Source organism: Eretmochelys imbricata, chromosome 7, assembly GCF_965152235.1.
Source record: "Eretmochelys imbricata isolate rEreImb1 chromosome 7, rEreImb1.hap1, whole genome shotgun sequence".
NCBI lineage: Eukaryota > Metazoa > Chordata > Testudines > Cheloniidae > Eretmochelys > Eretmochelys imbricata.
Window position 1 is genome coordinate 106,270,542 of NC_135578.1, and position 22,851 is coordinate 106,293,392.

Here is a 22,851-nt window from a genome sequence, read left to right on the forward strand (position 1 = left end):
AAGTAGTTAAGATGAGCTATTATTGGCAGGAGAAAAAAACTTTTGTACTGATAATCAAAATGTCCCATTTAGAGAGTTGACAAGAAGGTGTGAGGACACTTAACTTAAGGAAATAGACTCAATATGTGTAATGACCCGGCCACTCCCAGTCTCTATTCAAACCCAAGTTAAGGGTATCTAGTTTGCATATTAATTCAAGCTCAGCAGTTTCTTGTTGGAGTCTGTTTTTGAAGCTTTTCTGTTGCAAAATTGCCACCTTTAAGTTTGTTACTGAGTGGCCAGAGAGGTTGAAAAGTTCTCCTACTGGTTTTTTAATCTTATGATTCCTGATGTCAGATTTGTGTCCATTTATTCTTTTGCATAGAGACTGTCCAGTTTGGACAATGTAGATGGCAGAGGGGCATTGCTGGCACATGATGGCATATATCACATTGGTAGATGTGCAGGTGAACGAGCCCCTAATGGCGTGGCCAATATGATTAGGTCCTATGGTGGAGTCACTTGAATAAATATGTGGACAGAGTTGGCATAGGGCTTTGTTGCAAGGATAGGTTCCTGGGTTAGTGTTTTTGTGTGTGGTGTGTGGTTGCTGGTGAGTATTTGCTTCAGGTTGGGGGGGCTGTCTGTAAGCGAGGACTGGTCTGTCTCCCTAGATCTGTGAGAGTGAGGGATCATTTTTCAGGATAAGCTGTAAATCTGATGATACATTGGAGAGGTTTTAGCTGGAGGCTGAAGGTGACAGCTAGTGGCTTTCTGTTATTTTCTTCGTTAGGCCTGTCCTGAAGTAGGTGACTTCTGGGTACTCTTCTGGGTAATCTGTCAATCTGTTTCTTCACTTCAGCAGGTGGGTATTGTAGTTTTAAGAATGCTTGATAGAGATCCTGTAGGTGTTTGTCTCTGTCTGAGGGATTGGAGCAAATGTGGTTGTATCTTAGAGCTTGGCTGTAGACAATAGATCGTGTGGTGTGTCCTGGATGGAAGCTGGAGGCATGCAGATAAGTATAGTGGTCAGTAGGTTTCTGGTATAGGGTGGTGTTTATGGGACCATCGCTTATTAGCACAGTAGTGTCCAGGAAATGGACCGCTTGTGTGGATTGGTCTTGGCTGAGGTTGATGGTGGGATGGAAATTGTTGAAATCATGATGGAATTCCTCAAGGGCTTCTTTTCCATGGGTCCAGATGATGAAGATGTCATCAGTGTAGCACAAGTAGAGTAGGGGCATTAGGGGACGAGAGCTAAGGAAGCGTTGTTCTAAGTCAGCCATAAAAATGTTGGCATACTGTGGGGCTATGCAGGTACCCATAGCAGTGCCGCTGACTTGAAGGTCTATATTGTCCCCAAATGTGAAATAGTTGTGGGTGAGGACAAACTCACAAAGTTCAGCCACCAGGTTTGCCGTGACATTATCGGGGATACTGTTTCTGATAGCTTGTAGTCCATCTTTGTGTGGAATATTGGTGTAGAGGGCTTCTACATCCATAGCGGCCAGGAGGGTGTTTTCTGGAAGGTCACCGATGGATTGTAGTTTCCTCAGGAAGTCAGTGGTGTCTCGAAGATAGCTGGGAGTGCTGGGAGTGTAGGGCCTGAAGGAGAGAGTCCACATAGACAGACAATCCTACTGTCAGGGTGCCAATGTCTTTTGGATTGTAATCTTGTTCAGAGCTTGATAGTCCACACAAGGCTAGAGGGAGCTGTCTTTAAGAAAAGAGGACCCCACTGGAAACATGGAGGGGAGAGAGAACCACTTCTGCATATTTTCCTTGAGCCAGCTCCAGAGTGCCCGTTGTTTAGTTTTGTAGAGGGAGTAAATGCATCCAAAGGGAACTTCTGCTTCTGGAAAGTTGATGGAGCAGTTGTAGCTTTGATTAAGAGTATCAGGTTTCTTTTTGCCAAACATGTTGACATAGTGTTGATATTTAAGACAACTTTAGTGCTCGATTAAAGATGCTGCACTGAAGCTGACGCTCAGGAAATCCTGACATCTGATTGAATGAAGCAAAGGGGCCTAAAAGCAAACAGGGAAAGGTCATCTTGATTTTAGAACTACAAACAGGAAATGTTTTGCCAGTAGCCTTTCTCCTATCTCTTGGCACTTCCTTGATAACAACACCTTGATAACAAACATCTTGAATTACACAGCCCACATCAGATCAGTGCCTTGTGCTCAGTTACAGGCAGAAGAAAGAGTCAGAGACGGCATCTGCTTTTCCATTCTGTTGCTTATTCGGTTTGGCATGTGGGATCACAATTCTCCCCATGAGACGTGCTTTGTTTATCTGAGCAGAAATGTCTCTTATATCCTCTTGAACAATCTCAATAAAACTTTCCCAGACAGACTCCACAGACCTCTCCTGAACATTTCTAGGGATGGCAGCCTTGTTTCTTTCCCCACAATAGAAGACATTCCCATGCCACTTTGCGAGGAGTTCTGCAGCACCATTGCAGTACATAGACTTATAGCATGTGGTCCCGGGCAGCTCTGGGGTGGCAGTAGCAGCTGGGTTCTCTGTGCTTTTGTTACCCTCAGGAGTGAGATATCAGCCAAAAGCACCACTGCCTGGGAAATTATTAGCACTACTCACCACAATTTCCCTGTACTCATGTCCAGGGACACCCAACATCTATAGCTTCCAGGCTACAGACCATCCCACATACTCACCATAGCTTGAGGTGCAGAATGGTGCTGTAAGGAGGTGCTCTAAAGCTAAAGTGACCATTAGCATTTCTTATTAAAGAAATTTATGGGAATAATATAAGGGAGTTTTGAAACCTATCTTTTCCTTTCCATTGTGACTGTAAATATAATGCTATATCCATCTGTTTTAATCAACAGCCTCTGGAGGGCTGGCTTTGAGAGGTGCCCCCTCCATTCCTGTTGAACATCTGACCCTGATCAGGCAAAGAAAGAAGCAGACTAGGGAGGATACATCCTACAAGATCCTCCAGAGCCGTTTACAGCTGCTGATCTTGAACACAGAGATTGGAGGGGCCAAATGTCTGAGACCAAGAAGAAGGACCAAGAATGGAGAGAGCGGTTTCCTCAGGAGAGGCAGAGGGACCGAGAGATACATTGAGAACTGCACCAGGATCTCATGGATTTGCTCAGGCAACAAACTTAGATATTGCAGAGATTATTGAGCTACAGGCCCAAAGATCTTGGACACAGCAGCCTCTCCAATCCATGGTTGCTGCTCCCTATACCTGCCCCAACAAAACAGATGGCAGCACAGTATGAACCCTTACCATTACCACCCCATGTCAGGGGAAAACAAGGAATACCATAACGACACCAACAGAATCAGCACAATGCACTACCTGTTTGTAGCAAGAATGAAACACTGTAATGTGTATGTTTTTAACACATATCATAAATGTTTATAAAAGTATGTTACCCTCTTACACTGCTGCTTCGATGCATCTACCCTTTGTTTTTGCACTTTTAATTTGTTTCCTTTTTCTTTGCACACACTAAAGTTCTGTTTTCGGAAACTCAGAGTATTAGTTTATGCCAAGCATACTTGCAGAGATACAAAATTCACAGTGAGCGGGGGGGCAATAACCCACCCATATTTAAGCTCCATACTCTAAGGCACACTAGCAGTCCATAAAAGCATCACACAATACTACTTTGGCTGACTGTTAACATGCTTTTAAGGTCTCCCTCAGCTGTACAGCTCCACAGTTGGCTATTCTAATCGCCCTTAAGTCTGGCTGTTCAAAAGTTCAGCAGATATCTGGTTCACCTCACCCCCTCTCCCTGCCTTTCCCCCTTCACCTCACAAATATAACAATGGGGATGTTTGCCTTCCTGAGATCCAAACTGGTTAGTAAACATCACTAGTGACCATTTCATCTACCAAAATTACATTCAACTGTCATCCTGCTCCTACTGAGCTGGTAGTTCAATTTTTCTTTGATGCTGTCGAAGTGGCCAGTGTACGGCTTTATGAGCCAGGAAAGCAGGGAGTAGGCTGGGTTCCCCAGGATCACTATAGGCATTTCAACATCACCAAAGGGAATGCACCAGTCAGGAAAGAATGTTCCTGCTTGCAGCTTTTAGAAAAGTCCTGTGTTCTTAAAGATGCGAGCATCATGCACCTTTCCTGGCCAGTCCACACTGATATCAGTGATGCATCCCCATCTCTTATATGAACATGAAAAAGTATTCCTTTCTTTTTATGTACTCACTGGCTAGGTGAGTTGATGTCAGAATAGAGATGTGTGTCCCGTCTATCACCTCACCCCAATGGCCGAGAGTTACAGTCCTGTGCAGGAGGATACATTTAATAGCATTTCACACTTGGATGACGATGGCCCTCACTGTGGAATTTCCAACTCCAAATAGATTGGCCAGTGACAGAAAGCAATCTGGCACTGCAAGCTTCCAGAGCATGATCACTGCTGGCGTCTCCTCTGTCTAAGCAGCTCTCATTCTGGTGTCCCTGGCTGGAGCTCAGTATACGAATCCAGGAACGTGGCCTTCCACATCTGAAAGTTCTGCAGCAATTGCTTATCAAACCTGTGATCCCAGCAATCAGTGCTTGTTTCTCAGGCCCAGAAGCAGCAAACCACTAGGTGGATCTGCTCCGTGAATGCCTGCAGTAACCTGGCATTTTTATTTGCTACCTCCATCAGCTTCCAGTCATCATGGTTGAACATCTCTTCTTCTTCCTCCTTGCACACCTGGTTGTAGATATGCAAATCATAGTCCTAGAAATTAAGGCCAGAAGGAACCACCAGGTCATCTAATCTGAGCTCCTGTATATCACAGGCCATACCATCACCCAGCACCTGCCCACTAAACCAAACAACCAAAATTAGAACAAAGTATTACAGCCCACAGGAGACTGGACTATTATGTGCCTCGGGCAGAGAATAGGAGTGACTGAGGTGTACCAATAACACGGGAGAATCGTGCATACTGTATTAGCAATGGTAATTAAAATTGAACTGAACTCCGTATGGTTCATGCTTCTGCCTAGGAGATGGTGGAGGACTGCAAATCAACACACGGAACTGGAAGAGTTTTTTAAATGGTGTGGAAATATGGGATGGAAAAAACATTGAAGGATGGAGAAAGTGGCATTGTGGGACCTTAACTCCTACTTCCCAGAAATCCATGGGCAAATCACTACAAAAATATCCCATAAGGCATTATGCCAGATGTCTGCGTAGGGCACACTGGGACACCTATCTGTGGTGCACTGCATTTTTCATCAACACAACCACTTGTGGGGAGTACATACAGTGGCGATGCAAACAGCCAAGTGTACACGTGCCTGAGCAATACACAAAAGTTGGTAACTGTATGCCAACGTAACTTACATTGACCAAACTTTGTACTGTACATATGGCCTTAGAAAAGATTAGAAATATCTTAGTTAGAAGGCAGATAATACTGACTTGAAGAGTGAATGTGCTTTAATGCTAGATTAATTTATCAAGTTATCATTGAACTTCTAGTCAAATAATAAAAATTAAGAAATGCACCACGGTTAAGCTTAACCGTAGCAAAGTTTCAAGTAATGCATATTGGAAGGCATATGGCAGTGCCGCAAAATACAACTCATGTGGGAAGAGTAATTTTCAGTGTTTGTTTGGTGAGCAAGTGAAATCTATTTTCATCATAATTGTAATGGGTGGGCAAGTTGATTTCATGCCTGGGCTGGTACATTCCCATGACAATTGGTGTAACATAAACAATATATTGCAGCCCAAACTCTGATAGTCCAGTGACCAGGGCACTAGACTGTGATTCAGGAGCCCTGCGTTCAGTTCTGTACATTTCCATTCCACATGCCATCTGGGTTCTTCCACTGATTTGATTCTATTCTAGATAGATTCTTGTACTGGTCTCATCACTGCAGTAGCTGAGCACCTCACAGTGCCTTAAGTGACATGACTAACATCTGCTGTCTGTGGTTCATTCTCCCCTCAGGGAGGAATGGCTGTGCAGTAGAGAGTTTTGTTAGAGTTAAAAACAAACCTATGTAACCATGGGTGGTATAGGGGTTTGTGGGTCCCTGGGCCAGAGCAAGTGCGGGCCTCTCCCCACCCCTTCTGCCTGCAGTCTGTCCCCCCCACTCCTGCCCCCAGCGCTCCTGCCAGGGAAATGGGGTCAGGACAGGGGGGCTTGCCCCTCCCCACCCCGCCCCCCAGCCCAGCACTCCTGCTGGGGAGCTGGGTCAGAGGGCAGGGGCCTCCCCTGCCTGCCCAGCACTCCTGCCAGGGAGCGGGGTTGGGGAGCATAGGCTTGCCCTATTCTGCTCACCCCACGCTTCTGCTGGAGATTGGGGTTGGAGCCCAGGGGCATCCCCACTTCCCTGCAGGAACGCTGGGCAGGTGAAGAGGGTCGGGGCACAGGAGTGCCCATTTTTCTAAGGGTCCCCCAATTGGCCGGGGCCCCTGGGGACCGGCCCGGTTGGCCCAGGGGCTAATTCGCCACTGTATGTACATTTTGCTCTGTGTTTGCATTCAAGAAGGCAGGTCGAAGCACCACACCTTGCACTTAGAGCAGAAGGTGGTGAGGTTTGGAGGGATCTTTAGTTTCGGGGGGAGTTCTTTCCCTGGTCTAGGACTGATGGCTGAGAAAGCTCTGTCTCCTGCACAGACTTATATTGTGCCTGAGGAACTGAGCTGGTGACCACGGCCTCCAACCTGGAGCTTTGGGGAATCTTTTAGATAGCTAGGGCCCAGGCCACTGAGCACCTGATGTCAAATGAAGTCCCCTTCCTGAAACACCTGGGTGGAAGCCTGGGTAAATGAGCCAGAGTCCATGCTGGAGAGGAAGTAGCAGAATGATCCCTGTGATTCAATTATACCCCAACTGCAGCTTTGTTTCCCCTTTTTGCAAAGTATTTTAAAACCAAGAAAAAATGCTCCTACTCCTTTTCTTATTAGCAAAACCAACGCTCATAAAAAGAAGCCAAACAAAACAATTCTTTACCCATAAAAGTGGCAGTAATACTGGCATAGGCCCAGGTCAGTCATTCGTTAACCATCCCACTATATAATTGTACGTAACAGACAGTTATACAGTGTGTATATTTACAGGGTTGTAGCAATGTTTTGGACATTTTTATTGACACATGTGATATATTTTCTTTTACAGCCTGTGTATCATTCTTTCACAGGTTGCTGCCTGGGCAAGAGATCCCTGCGCTTTCAGATAGTGAGGATGCAGATTTTCTGCAGCTAATTTTCAAGATGCTAGTTCTCAGTACAAATACCATAAGAAAGACCCTGAAACCACAGATTACAGCAGATTCCTTTGCTTGCTTTCCCTAGCCACATCTCATCAGTATGAAGATAGGCTCTGTGATCCACTCATGAAGCCTCTTGTCTTCTTTGTCAATTCAAATGGCAGCTGAGACCAGGAGGTGGTTCTTTTTCCCCATATTTCTCAGCAGGTAGCTTACCCTTTGATCCCTGTTTCTCTCTCAATATATATGAATATATTTGTTTCAGATGAAGGGAACTGACCCACTTTCATCCCTTTATTATAGATGTGTTTTGCAAAGGGGCACCACAGAGCTGGGACTTTTTATAATGTCACACAGCACTTCTGGCTGATTTCTCAAGAGCACAGCTCTACAGATTTTAAAAACTGTCACACAGCCCTACTGTGTCCAGGCTCATGCCAGTTTAACCAACAACTGTCCTTCACTGCAAGTCACATCCCCTCAACTAAAACCCAGGCCAACCTGTGCTCAACAAACATCTTTCACCATTGCTTAGTGCTGCTTGGATCCTGCATGAATCTTTGTTTGGATTTTTTTTAAAAAGTCCTTGTTCTCCTCTTGTGTTTGCTTTCCTTGAATATTTGAGTGAGCAAGTTTCACTGGTACAAACATTCATGAAAAGTGAATTCCAAAGATGCCCTGACAACTTTTCAGGGGTCAGATTTTTTAATTCTCACCTCGGAATATTCTGATGGGCAGGCTTGCACCGTCATTCACTCAGGGAACAGATACACTAACACATAAGTTAGCTGAATAATCACAGCTATGCAACAAGTATAGAGTACACACAATGCCATATCAAGCATTATACATTCACAACAAACTGTTGAGGAAGCAGCAAAATAAATCCTGGGCTTTAACCGCTTTTCCGCATAGCCTCCAGACAGAATAAACCTGTGTAACAATACAGCTGCAGGAAATAGCATAAATACTGGAAAACAAGTAGACATGATTTTATTCCTGACCAGCTGTTTGCCAGTGGTTTTCCCTCATACTAGGATGGTGGTGAGTGTGGATCTCTGAATCCCATACTCACTTGCCCACCCTACAGGAGCCACACACTGTTCTGTCCATGATAGATGCTGGCTCAGAAAGCCAAGGCTCAACTACGTTTCCGTGCCATTAGAAACAATATGGACACTTTGCCACTCAACAACCCCTGCCTTTACTATATTAATTTTCAAGTTTCCCCTCACAGTTGCCTTTTAGCTCTTTTGTCAATAATCCATATGTCCCTATACCAACACTACTGTACAATACAGCTGTTAGACTGTCTGGATGAATAAATATCATTCCTCTCTTCCACATATTGGGAGTGAATATTTTAGGCTATGGCATTGGATGATCTCAGTTCACCCGCTAGTGGCCAGTAGGAGTTCATTATAAATAGCTATGCTCGATACAGTACTGCAGACAAATGGCCAATGCAGGGGGCTGTTGAGCTCACCCAACTTCCACTGGACTTTGGAAACAGAGGAGACCACAGCCACTGGCAGGATGGGCCCCACAGCGAGTACTTAGATGGAGAATAAATCACAGTACTACCCAAAAGATGATGTAATTAGATCTGTAAACTATTGATTCTTGTATTATAACACCTAGCTCTTCTATAGCACTTTTCTTCCATAGATCTCAAAACTCTTTAAAAGGAGGTAAACATCATTAACTCCATTTTACAGATGGGGAAACTGAGGCACAGGGAGGTGAAGTGACTTCCGCAAGGTCACCCAGTGGCAGATTGGAAACAGAATTCCCAAGTCTCAGTCTAGTATCCTATGCACTAGGCCATGCTACCTTCTATTAAAGGTAACTATAACCTGCAAATATGTTCTTTGAAATACAGAAGTTTTAGTCTGATGGGCTAAGTGCTCCAGAGTCAGGATAAGAAAGGGGCATGTAGCATATTGTTAAACTTCTTCTCCTTTATTAGCACTGTATTGTGCAGACTCCAGTTCAGTCTGATACAAAAGCTCATGCTGTGTGACTAGTCCACACCCAGTTTACTTGAGGACGGGAAGTTTCTTGGGGATACAAAAGAAGAAAAAAATGAATTTGGAACTGAATTTGGATCAGAACGTCTCAAAACCTCCAATTTTTTTGTGATTGGCACCTAAATCCACTTGTGAATCCTGTTCCCCAAAAGTTTATTTTTTCCTGAAACTATTTCATGAATTTGACACAAATTCATGAATAGTTTTGTATCAACCAAAGCTGCATTTTTCAGCAAATAAGCTATTTGTTCCAAATATTTCACCCAGCCAGTTGAATCCAAGCTCCTGGGGAAGAATACAGTAAGAGATCAAGTCCAAAAAAAGGGCAGAAGGCCATACTCCAATGCTGGTATCCATGACTGCCCATCCAACTGTGAGAAGACTTTTTAGCTAAGACTTCCAGACCCCAAAACTCTCTTCCTTTAGGTCTAAGAGAATATTCCTCTCTGCACCACTCCCTGGCATAGCACCCCACTCAAACCTACCAGCTCCCATCATCTCCTCTGAGTGCTACAAAGATGCACTCAAGGCAGTTGCTGTCTTGGAAGTTTCTAGCAACTCCAAGACCCTGGATACATGATGTGGAGAAAGTAAATAAGGAAGTGTTATTTACTCCTCTCATAACACAATAACTAGGGGACACCAAATGAAATTAATAGGCAGCAGGTTTATAACAAACAAAAGGAAGTATTTTTTCATACAACGCACAGTCAACCTGTGGAACTCCTTGCCAGAGGATGTTATGAAGGCCAAGTCTATAACAGGGTTCAAAACAGAACTAGATAAGTTCATGGAGGATAGGTCCATCAATGGCTATTAGCCAGGATGGGCAGGGATGGTGTCCCTAGCCTCTGTTTGCCAGAAGCTGGGAATGGGCGACAGGGGATGGATCACTTGATGATTATCTGTTCTGTTCATTCCCTCTGGGGCACCTGGCATTGGCCTCTGTCGGAAGACAAGATACTGGGCTAGATGAACCTTTGGTCTGACCCAGTATGGCTGGTCTTAGGTTCTTAGTGTATGATGAGACTGTTTCCAGGGTAATACGGACTAAAAACCCAGATGGATTTGAGAGGGAAACACAACACTAATTATTTCCTAGAGATCATACAACAACAGGTTGCAAAACCAAGCTGATTTCAATTTTGTTTTTAAATTCTTAATGCATTTTCCACAGGTGGGCCCAAAATAAAATTCTAGATCTGAACACTCTACCATCTGTTGAATTCAGTCAATTTTATTTAACAGTTTGCCCAGATTATAATTTGGATCTATGTACCTCTAAAAATTGAAACAGAAATCCTATAAGTCACATGCTCTTGTGCAGGGGTCGGCAATCTTTCAGAAGTGGTGTGCAGAGTCTTCATTTATTCACTTTAATTTAAGGTTTCAGGTGCCAATAATACATTTTAATGTTTTTTAGAAGGTCTCTCACTATAAGTCCATATATTATATATCTAAACTATTGTCGTATGTAAACAAGCTTTTCAAAATGTTTAAGAAGCTTCATTTAAAATTAAATTAAAATGCTGATCTTACGCCGCTGGCCCGCTCAGCCTATTGCCGGCCTGGGGTTGTATTCACCTGGGCTGGCAGCGGGCTGAGCAGGGCCTGCGGCCGGGACCCCGGCTGGCAAGGGGCCGGCAGCCAGAACCCCAGACCGGCAGCAGGCTGAGTGGGGCCGGTGGCCAGGACCCAGACTGGCAGTGGGCTGAGCAGCTCAGCCCACTGCTGTTCAGCCCACTGTTGGTCTGGGGTTCCATCCGCCGGCTCCTGTCAGCCAGGGTCCCGGCTGCCAGCCCGGCCCTGTCCACATAGAGTAGATACCTACCTTCTCCCTGGTTCTAGCCATTCTCTTCCTCTCTCTGCACTGAGCTGAGGGTGGGAGTGCACTGAGCACAGGGCTGGGGGTGAAGGAGCAGGCTGCGGGTTGGGGTGTAGGGTCTGGCCAGGAGCTAGAATGAGGGAGAGGGCTCAGGGTTGGGGCAGGAGGTTTGGATGTGGAGCACTTACCTGAGCAGCTCCCATTTGGTGCGAGGGGTGCAGGTGGGAATGAGCGGGGGGTGGTGTGTGTGTGCTGGAGCTCCTGTTTGGTGCTCAGGGTGGGAGTGGGGATGTGGGGGGTGCAAGAGTCAGGGCAGAGGGCTAGGGGGAGGGGGGGAGGGGCTGGGTATGTGTGGGGGTGCCAGAGTCAGGGCTGCAGTTGTGGTGGGGAGATGCAGGGGTCAGGGCGGAGGGCTGGGGGTGTGTGAGGGGATGCAGGGGTCAGGGAAGAGGGCTGGAGGGTGTGAAGGGTTCAGGGTCAGGGCAGAGGGGAGTGCAGGGGTCAAGGCAGAGGGCTGGGGGTGTGGGCTGGGGTCATGGGGGTGCCCCATATCTGCCTCATCTATTAATACATAACTTCCTTGGGCAACTAAAGCAATTGCTCACATGAAAAAGTAATATCAGGACTGTCATCTATTTTTAGTTTCTTTTAATGCAGGTTATTAGCTAGAAACAAGGAAAATAGCCAACACCATATGACTAGCCAGATCTACATGGACTGCCAACAAAAGCTGTGTAGAACAATGTGAGAATCACTCACTGTTCCTGTCTTATTCCATTTTATTTCTATTAATCTTACTTATTCCACACAGATTAAGAGGTTTCTTCTCCCACCAGTACCAATAAGACACAGTCCATCTCATACACCAAATTTTCTCAGAACACTTTCCACATCACTATGAAGTGCTGTTCATGATAAGGGAAGTTCAAACCAGTTAATTCAGGGTGGGGTAAGAAATTTAAAAAACTGCATCAGAAAATCTTTGGATTTCATGGAATCATCAGAAATGTTTTAAAATATAATAATTGGCCAGATATTCAGGAACAGATTCCAGTAGGGCCTTATTTACACTAAAAATATACTAGTTGTAGGGTATAGTGGTTACATACTGAATGTACTGGACTTTCTCCAATAAAATATACATATGGCTCATCAGAGTCAACAGAAGTAAAGGCAGGAGCATGGGCTTGGACCCACATCAAGAATTGTAAATGCATGGGACATCTAGAATCCATCTACACAGTGTATGTTTTCAGGCCAACTACTCTACAGAAAAGTAACTTTAAAAAGAATGGGTCAGAATCTCTCCACAGCTCTGGACACACCGCAGAGCTGGAAAACTGCTGCATCTCCCCAGTTGATGATTCTTTTGGTGTGGGTCTAGGCCCCAGCTGGTGAATAGAGCTAGTATAACCAACTGCTATGCTACTGTCCCTGCAACCCCTGCCTTTGGTGACATAGAGGGGGTGGGGGTAAGCACCACCAGAGCACCAATATGCTCCAGTGAATCTTGACCTGTGGATGATTCTTTAGGGGCCATAGTCCTCTGGCATACGGTGAGCCTCAGGATCAGGGAGCTGCAAATGGCTGATTTGCAGTCCCCGCTGTTCCCCATTGCAATCTTGACATTTAGTTTTTGTTTTAGAAAAATTTGGAGAGAGAAAATTTCTGAATCAAACATCAGTGACCTATCCCATTCAAATAGCTGACTTCTTAAACCCTGATTCTCCATAATTTTTTTATACTGGATAAAGATAGAAATATCTCATTTCCTTATAAAAGCCTGTTTAAATGTACTTACTGATTTTATCACCCCTGTTTTGGAAATGGAAAAAACAAAAGCACAAACTGATATTCTGCAAAGTTTCTTTATGACAGATCATATTCTTCATACTGCAAAGCATTAGTTCAGAACTCAGAGGCATAGACATTTTATTTGCAAGTACACCGATAGAAATATTGCTTTGTAAACACTTCCAACTTCTGATTGTAAATTGCTATGTTTACATATGAAATTAATTTAGACTGGAAATCATCCCATTTTACAAAGTAGCACAATATATTGCATTTGTCTCAAAGAGAAATTAAACCTTAAAGAGCAATGTCCAAGATAATCTGAAACAGGGTGTTTTAGCAATTCCATATGTAACTGGATGTATGTTTTCTGTATTTCTTTTCCAGGCATAGCTGATTACTAAATAAAAATACTTTCTTCTATATAACCACCTTGCATCATTTGGTGTTGCCACATGTAGGTTTTATCCCCATCTCTGCACCACAATTTCTATGTCAGAATATTTCAGGTGTTAGATACACTGGTTTTGAAAGGAAGCGAGAGGAGGATTATGAGGGAGAAAACTTGCATTAGAATCTAAATATCTTGATGATCAGAAGTGACTGAAATGTGCCAGGTATGAATAAGATATACTAGGTATGTATAAAACATAAAAACCAGTATCAGATTGCCCTTTTTATGTATAAAGTTGTCAAATCAAAGTACTATCTATTGATCTTAGATACTTCTATATCTCCCTTCATAGTAATATCTGAGCACTTCATAATCTTAATTGTATCTATCCTTACAACACCCCTATGTGATAGGGAAGTGCTGTTATCCCCATTTTAGAGATGGGGAACTAAGGCCCAGAGAGATTAAGTGACTGGCCCAGGGTCACACAAGCTGTTTATGGTGAAACAGTGACTCACCCCACAGATTAGTGCTCTAACCTCTGGACCCTTCTTCCTGCTTACACATTCATTATACTACAAGAGTTGCTCTGTTGAATCTCACTGCAGAATACCATGAAAACTATAGATAGTATTTTTCGTCTATCTAGATTGGAGATAGTCCTGAGCTGCAAAGTCTGGCTCTAGATTGAGAGGAGGGAGCTAGTAGGTCAAATACTGGGCTTGGGTTCAGTACATTTTTGGAAATGGCAGCTGGTTACAGAATTGGAATCTGGATTCAAACTCTTCCATGGAGGTGGGGTTTTAACCTCAGGCCAATCTCTAGCCTGAATTTACCAGAACTCAGAGTGTAGCCTCATACAGTAAGTTTGTCATACTTTTTCTTTGAAGTGCAAATTGTCATATAAAAGTTATTGAGTGCAAAGGCTAGAAACGGAATCATTATGTAAATGCCCTGAGATATCATTGTCTGCCAGATGCTGGTGTCTTTAGCGTCTCACATTATCTGGTACGGAATCGGTCTCCTCAGTTTACTTTTCAAAAGAAACCCAACAAGAGTGAAAATAACAGCTGCAAACACCACACCCGTAACAATAAATGGAGCATGGGAATGTCCAGCAGTAGCAGTAAGTGAACCACGGGAATCCACGTCTTCCTGATGTTCAGAATAGTGCAGCTCTGTGAGTTGAGAAAGAGAGTTTGTTACATTTTTTTCTCTGTTCTACTTATTGCCAAAGATACCAGAACAAAGAGCACTTCAATTTAAAAAGTTACATTCTAGATCAGGTCAAGAAATAAATCAATTTCACTCTATTTTATAGAGCACATTCTAGACACAACAATCCATCTTTATATTAGTAAAGACTATTTCATGAACTGACCCCCCAACAGGGATCTTTTAGGTTCAATATTAAGAAAACATCATAACTAGCTAGGGAATGGAATCACTTTTCAAGGAAGGTTGAGGTTTCTCTTTATTGGAGATATTCAAGGTGAGACATAACCACAATGTTTAAACAGTTTGGGGATAATTAAATCAATGAAGCTATAATAAGGAGATGGACTGCATCTCATCTTTCTTCCTGAATAATTGATTCAATTAGCATTTTTGGGATGTGCAGATTAAAATGATGGATTTGAAATGTGCTAAATAAGGAACAAATGCAGATGCTATTAGTCAGTAAACAAGTGTCTGGTGTTTATAATGGAGCTGATGATAACCCAGTAAAAGCATGCTGCAGTGCTAGAAATCAGAAGTAAACTGACATACAAAGATTTTGTGAAATGAAATGAAAAGTGATTTACAGAACATTATACTAAATACTAGAGAACGTTATTTGCATTTACCAGCATTCCTGTTTTCAGTGCCATCTTTCCAAAGCTCAATTGGCCCAACAACAACATCCAATTTTTCTTGGTAAGAGCTTGTATCTCTTTTGGACCTGGGTATGCAACCCTGGTAGCATCGGGAAGAATAATCATATATCCTGCACACCACCATTTTAAACTGCAGGTAAACTGATGAATATTGGTTAATAAACTTGAAGGCATTAAATTTGAACCGTATGGTGGAGCTGTAGGGTGAATAGTATGTACCGTAGGTTGGATCTCTAACACATCTAAAATAAACAAACAAATAAATAAAATTAATCTTCATGTGTACGCACAAAAATAAATCACTGACATTAAGCATTTCTTATGTGCAAAGATTTAAAAAAATTAACACTGTATTAACAACAGAAAGGGAAAAAAATGTGTATTTGTAGTAAGAATAGAAAATGAAAGAGGTTAAAATAGTGGCGTTGACTTTTCTGAAAGCAAAACATACGATATTGCTTTCCCTAATTCAGCAACGTATTTATGTGCATGCCTAAGAATGTGAGTAGTTTTACTGAACTCGCATGCTTAAAGTTAAGCTTCTGTATAAGTCTTTATAGGATCAGGGCCCAGGAGAGCCAAGCTGCAAAGGAGTCACCTAGAGGTGTCCTGGCAACTAATCTATGGAAAGAGCTCAGATCTGCTTATTTATATCTTCAGGCTGCAGTGCATATGACCCCCGTAGAGCACCTGATGCAAAGGCTGTTAATTGTTACTGTTAAGGGGAAAATGTAACCACGATTTAAGCTCTTAAGTGAGGCTGGCCAGAAAACAACAATTTCATTTCACACACAATTTTGAAATTTGTTTTTGTTCCAATGCAGACGAAAAATGAGATCTTTCCCACTTTTTCCATGAAAAAAAGCCATATGTGAGAGAGAGCCAACCCAGAATAGCCAAGGCAATTACACAGGAGAAGAGAGACCAGTTACACAGGAGATGGGTCAAGTCCCAGCTCTGCAGAGTTCCCCCAGCATAGCAGGGACTTGATCCTCGGTCTCCTACAGCCCAGGCAAGCAGCCTAACCACTTGGCCTAGGTCTCTCTCTTTGTCTCACCTGAGAAACCCTTCCCAATTACAGTTCTGTCAGAACGGATACATCTCCAAGAAACTTTTCAGCTTTGATGAACAGTAGTTGTTGTTTTTTACAGGAAAAATTTTATTCACAATTTTTTCTACCAGCTCCACTCTGAGAGGCAGGCTCTGTCTCTTTACTAAATGGTTATACAGCTCCTTGCATAATGAGGCCCTGATGCCTGATTGGGTTCTTTAGGTGCTACTAGATATGAACAATAATGATGATAAATTCCTTCTTCCATTCTGTGCCATTTTATCCAACTCACTCCCACTCCTCTGATTTGTGCTTTGGATGAAGCAGAAGCAAGAAAGTCAACATTTCCAATGAACCCAATCTCTAGTAAGTCAGCTGCACAGGTGCTTCACAGAACAAAATTCTAGTAAGCTTCACTTTCCTGTCAGCATTGACTAATGCCAAAATTCCATGCCAGTGCATTCTGATTCAATTTAACCACCATGAAAAGGAACTCAATTTATCTGTTAATACACTGATAACTCAAAATAAGGTGAAAAGTTGTCATATGGTCAACACATTGCATACAAATACTAACAATCTCACTCTCATAATGAAGATCTCAAGGTATTGAATTATTTTTATAAAAATCTCAGTTTATACCATACAATATGTGTTTCTATGTTATATTCATGCCAATATTTGTGTCACCTACAGATACCGTAGTTAAGAGATGGTTGAATTTAGATATGATCAATTTATTTCCTTTTGGGTTTTAATTTAAATAAATATTATTACCGGTAGGTTTAAAAGATTTGACTTTCTCTGCATTGAATGATTTTATCATATCGTTTCTTAAAAGGGCTGGTCTGAATATTTAATTTTTATCTTATACAATAGATAGGAGTTTTTAAACTATCATGCAGGTGGCTTCCTTAAAACTTAACTTCTACTACCTGGCTGAATTATTTTGAAATTTCATTATTTATGCCACATTATTTATATACAATTAGAATTTCACCAGTAAGTGAATGAATCAGACATTTATTGACAATGGGACCTGCTCCTGAAAGATTTACCCTTTCATACCCAGAAAGACGTAGAATCTAGTGATAATGGAGAAGCCTACTGAAATTCTGGCAGGTAAAGCATAGAAGCATAGGAAATGCCATAAAGGATGAGATCAGTGACTTTTTTTCTTACCAGATCTAAGAATCTAATTTGCTTTCTATAATTCATTAATCTAACTTTTCCACAAGAAATGGTTTAAGCCAAGCCACGTGAACAATTCTGGGCCATCTGAGAGACACATAGGAAAGCAGGAATATCAAACATTAAACTTCTATCATTGGAATCAAGCACTGAATTAGTCATTTGAAATAACATTTCCAGTATGGTACAAAATACAAGAACAGAACAAGAATGAATAATAATTAAAAAAAAGAGAGAATCAGAATATTTTGAAAATGCATAGTTGAATTCTATAGACAAACTATTTGGGGCTGAATTCAATCATGATGTAGGCAGGTGAAAATTCATTGACCTCAATGGAATTTGGAACAAAATCTGCTTACATCACAACTGAATTCACCTCTCTAGTTACTATGTAACATGCTTGAGTGGAATCTTGCCTGACTGCATGGTCTAAACATCATTTCTATTGTTATTTCTCATGTCTTGCCAGGATTGGCCAAAAAAGTTTTTTAAACAGTTTATTGGCATAGGGAACTGAAATCAATTCACATTGTCCCTATTCAAACTATTCCATAAACAAAACAGATAGAGAACTGCATGTACAGATCCATTGTTAATCATTGCTCAGAAAGTCCTTACCCATTCCTGATAATATCATAAGTAGTGGATGTAACACTACTGGAATCAGGTGATGCAACACAGGTATCCAAAAACAACACCAGATTTGGGTCAGCGCTGTTAATTGAAGCTTGAAGGAATACATTCTGGTTCAATCTAACATAGTATGGAGAGTCATGCACTGGCCGTGAGAAGGATGGTGATTCGTAAAATGAAATGTTCACATCATATCTGCTGTACTGAGTTTCATTGACCTCCTTAATATCCTCAGGAACATCCTCAGCAATGTACATGATTTCTTTCCATGTGTTTTGGAGCATTTTGCAGTTGATATGCAAGTGAAGATCTTTTTCCCTTTTGATTATGTAACCGGAAGAGGTTGCTTTGATCAAGTTGGAATACATGATAGTGTTGCTGTTTCCCTGTTTGACACAGTAAGCACAGAATTATCTTAATGTAGTAATTTTTGCCACAATTACCATTATGCTTTTGATGCACCCAAAGAACACCACACATTTTAAAAGCATTGTTTCCATCGAAAGTATTTTGAAAAGAAATGTACTTTGGTCATTTCAATTCACAACACATTTTAAACAAAATTGTTGGCTGTATAATACAGTGATTACATTGAGATGTGAAAAAATATTTTCATTGAACCCAAATACAGCCAACTGAGTTAACATTAGTACAAAGGTTGAACATGAAATGAACAAAGGTCCTGATTCAGTAAGTTACTTAAACATGTGTTTAACTTAAAGCACATGAGTAGTCCTATTGAAGTGAATGCTTTAAAATAGATATGTGTAAGTACCTTGCTGAACAGAGGCCTATGTAAATGCCAAGTATTTTGACTATCCGTGAACATCAGCTCATGCTCAAAAAAAGCCTGTGAACATGGGTTGAGGTTGTTCACATATCCTCCCTGTCCCATAATATTGTAGCTTGACCTTATGAGGAATAAGTAAGGAGTTTCTTCCGGCAGAGAAAGAATTAGGTGGGAGTGTTTAGTGAATCTGAATCTGCAGTTATTGGTTCACTTGTAACTCCTGTGAACCACAGCAGGTTTCAATAAATAAATTTTGCAGTTTGCACAGACCTACTTACACAGGTTGCTAAATATTCGACTTCATACCTCTCGTCTTGTGCCACAGCTATTGTATGGTATGTTGAATATAACATAGTTTGGTGTAATCTTTGGTTTACAATAAGGGTCATTCAATCTGATATTCTCTGCAATGTAGCCTTGTGAGTGGAGATAGGCTCTGCTAACAACTGCATGCATGTATTCTGGCAAGCACAGAAGAGCTGGTGGGTGGATAAAACACATATTAGTGCGTTCAGGCATACAGTAATAATTAAATGTTCAACCAATATATTTGCTGCTATCTATTCTGTGTGTATGTTGGGAGAGGGGAGGGTGTTCATAAGACAAACCACGATTTCACCTTTCTTATGTCATAATTATCAAATTATGCACCAGGGACCTGTGGTTTAGGCTGTGGATAACTGTCACGAAGAAAATCTGCAAATTATAATTTCTCTCCTTGTGATCAGAGAGAGTCTCTCATCAGTGTTAAGGATCATATGAATCACAGTTACCATAGTAGAACAAATTCTGGAGTCAAGAGAAAGTCCACTTGAAGTTGCTTGGAATTTTCCTTGAGTAAAATTAAGGACAATATTACCAGGCCTTTATTAATGAAATGAACTAAATACTTTCAGTATTTGTGGGAGAGAATGATCTAAACACAAGGGGAGGTGAAGACAAACAGTAAAGTAAAATGAAATTGGTGTGTTGGTCGACAGCTATTTTGTAATCATGAATTATCCTGATCAGCCAATGGAACTAACCAGTTACGTGCTATTCAATATGAGTAAGGGTTGCAGAATCAGGGTTTTGTATCTATGATCTTACATAAGCCTTATGGGGTTTGGAGATACATGTGCAGAGGCTGACTCACATCTATGAGAATCAAAGTGATAGTCCTTCATTGGGGACGGGATCCTGTATAGTCTTTTCCTGGACAAAAGACACACTGAAAAGAATAGGAGTTTTCCCTGAATGAGGACTTAAGGATCAGGTTTTGACTGGCTGTGAAAGTTGTTCAAATTCACTTGTGGGTACCTCTGTTGCTGAAGATGCGAAAAAATTGCAGGGGACTCATGGAAGATCATCAAAAACTGGGAAAGGAAGTGCAGGGAATGATTCTAAATATAAATAATTCTAATACTAAACATGTACCAGCAAGGTGCTAAACAGGCATTGAGGTCAAATAAATAATAACTGATGAGTTGTGGGAGGACATGAAATTGACTCACACTATATGAATTGTGGTGATTGCAATGAGAGTTTTGCCTGCATCAGGACTAGGATCAGACGCAAAGAGAATGAGAGGTTAGGTAGTACAACGGGCCATAAGTAACAGTAATGAAATGAGATGGTGAAAAAGTAAATTTAGGCTGAATATAAGAGAAAATGTCCAAAAGTAATTTGATAACAAACAGTTTCATATTTAAAGAAAATCAAACTATTGTCTGAAAGTAATAGGTCAGTAATCACACAATGTGAAAGATGACAGTGAGTGGTATTATACTGAGGTGGTTGAACATTAATCAATGGTTATTTATCAAATAAAATCAATAAATAGGCTTGTCTGCTGAAAAGCAAAGTTCTGTATTAAACATGAACTTACAAGTATTCTGATCTGCTGGAACAGTGTAATAGGCAGCACGGAACCCTTTCTTTGTGACACTTGAGTCACTGTGAAATCGAACTGTCATCAAGTTTGAGGACGACGTATATGTGAGATAGGAACCAGAACAAATTTTCCCCAGTAAAGGAGAAGTGTAGAGTGGCCCATCATATATCTCTATATAATCATACTGGCATCTACCACCTTCTGTCCTGGGGAATAAACATGAACATTTTGTAAACTATTTTGTAAATTTCTATTTAAGCATTCATCACAAAGCAGCACATAAATCTCAGATTAAACCCTTCAGACTGCAAAGTGTTCGTGGCAGAGATTGTCTTCATTTTGTATCTTGTATGGTACCCTTCACTTTGTTAGGACTCAACAAGTAACAACAAATACTCCATTCATGCAATTTTCATTTTAGTTTTACTGGTCACTTAGAATTGTTAAACCCTGTTGAGAAATGTCCTTCAAATGGAGAGGGTACCAGTTAGAAAAGTCCATGACTTTGAACCCATGAATTGCCCAGAAAATTAGTGTTTTACTTACGAGATATCTCTAAATGAAAGTGTTATACGGTAATTGCTCACTGCTTCTATTTCCCACACACAATCTGCATTGTTTGGATAATTTCCAGGGTAGAACGGGCTTTGAAATGTCCCAGATGAATACTGAAGGACACCACCACAAGTATATTTTGCTGCAGAACAAAATGTAAGAAAAAAACATATGAGTCATTTATACTTTACTTTTGCATATATTTGTATATGATTTATCACTCAGAGTCAAAACCTACTGAAGTTAAAGGAAAGCCTCCCATAAATTCAATGGTCTTTATAAAAGGTGCTCTATGACGAGCATCTGATCCCAAGAGCTGTTGATCCGCTGTTGATCCCACTCACAGTCTCATTTAATGCTCAGCACCTCTCAAGATTAGGCACTAAATGTATATAGCTGAAGACAGAAAATATGGGCCAAAGAAAATGTTCAGGAAAGAAGGATAACATTATCAGAAGGAAAAAAGCGTAATGTTATTAATTCAGGTTGGAAGTAAATTTTTGAAGAAACACCTGGTGCACTGGGGACAAAAATTACAGCCTGAATGAAAACTGCATCTACAGTCAACTTTGGAATGTAACAAGTTTTACTTAATGCAGAGCTTTAAGTGACATAAGACTTATACACTCCTCCTTCCAATGAGGAAAGAAGATACTTTCAGATCCGGGGGTGGAGATTTTGTTTGGGCTCTCTTTGGGTATCGATCCAGCGGGAATCAATTTATCGCATCTAGTCTAGACGCGATAAATCGAACCCCGAGCGCTTTCCTGTTGACTCCTATTCTCCAGGAGGTCCAGGCAGAGTCGACGGGGGAGTGGCAGCAGTCGACTCACTGCGGTGGAGACACCACGGTCAGTCGATCTAAGTACGTCAACTTCAGTTATGTTATTCACGTAGCTGAAGTTGCATAACTTAGATCGATTCCCCCCGCCCCCTCCCAGTGTAGACCATGCCTTTGTTTGTTCCCTCTCTGAACGGAGAGAGAGACCAAGCAGGTAAAACATCTCCTGAAAACATACCTGAAATGATACATCTAAAATTACAGGAATTGTAAGTAAAGGCAAGGAAATTGTAAGTAAAGGCATTTATTACCTGTACCACATTTGAAATTTGCCCTTCATATTGCTATTCAGCCTAGCCTTTCTCTCATTTCAGTTCATGTGGCAATTCTACTCTGAAACCATAGGCTACAGTTTCAAAACATTTCTAGCACAGAACCCTATCAGAGAGAAACATTTTAATGAAAGCAGAATGACTTAGCACTTGCCAGTTGTTGTGTACCAGGGCCATGATGTAGTGGATCCTGATGTTCCTGCAGGAAGATAATAGAAGCATAGACGTTGGATATCCAGCAGCGAGTAGGGAGAAACATAAGAAATTATATTAACAGTTTTTAGTATTTATTAGTGCCGTATCAGAGAGAAACATTTTAATGAAAGCAGAATGACTTAGCACTTGCCAGTTGTTGTGTACCAGGGCCATGATGGAGTGGATCCTGATGTTCCTGCAGGAAGATAATAGAAGCATAGAAGTTGGATATCCAGCAGCGAGTAGGGAGAAACATAAGCAATTATATTAACTGTTTTTAGTATTTATTAGTGCCGTAGAATTGGGCAAAATTTTTAGGCCAAA

The 22,851-nt window shown here is 41.5% G+C and overlaps 1 protein-coding gene across 1 annotated transcript in view; it reads right to left on the minus strand.

Moving 5' to 3' along the window:
* The window catches only part of LOC144268209 (scavenger receptor cysteine-rich domain-containing protein DMBT1-like), a 108,294-nt gene that overhangs the window by 78,583 nt on the left and 6,860 nt on the right, over positions 1 to 22,851 (minus strand). The window contains exon 4 of the mRNA XM_077822860.1: positions 21,211 to 21,219. Within this exon, the coding sequence (XP_077678986.1) occupies positions 21,211 to 21,219 (9 nt within the window). The remainder of the gene's footprint in view (positions 1 to 21,210; positions 21,220 to 22,851) is intronic.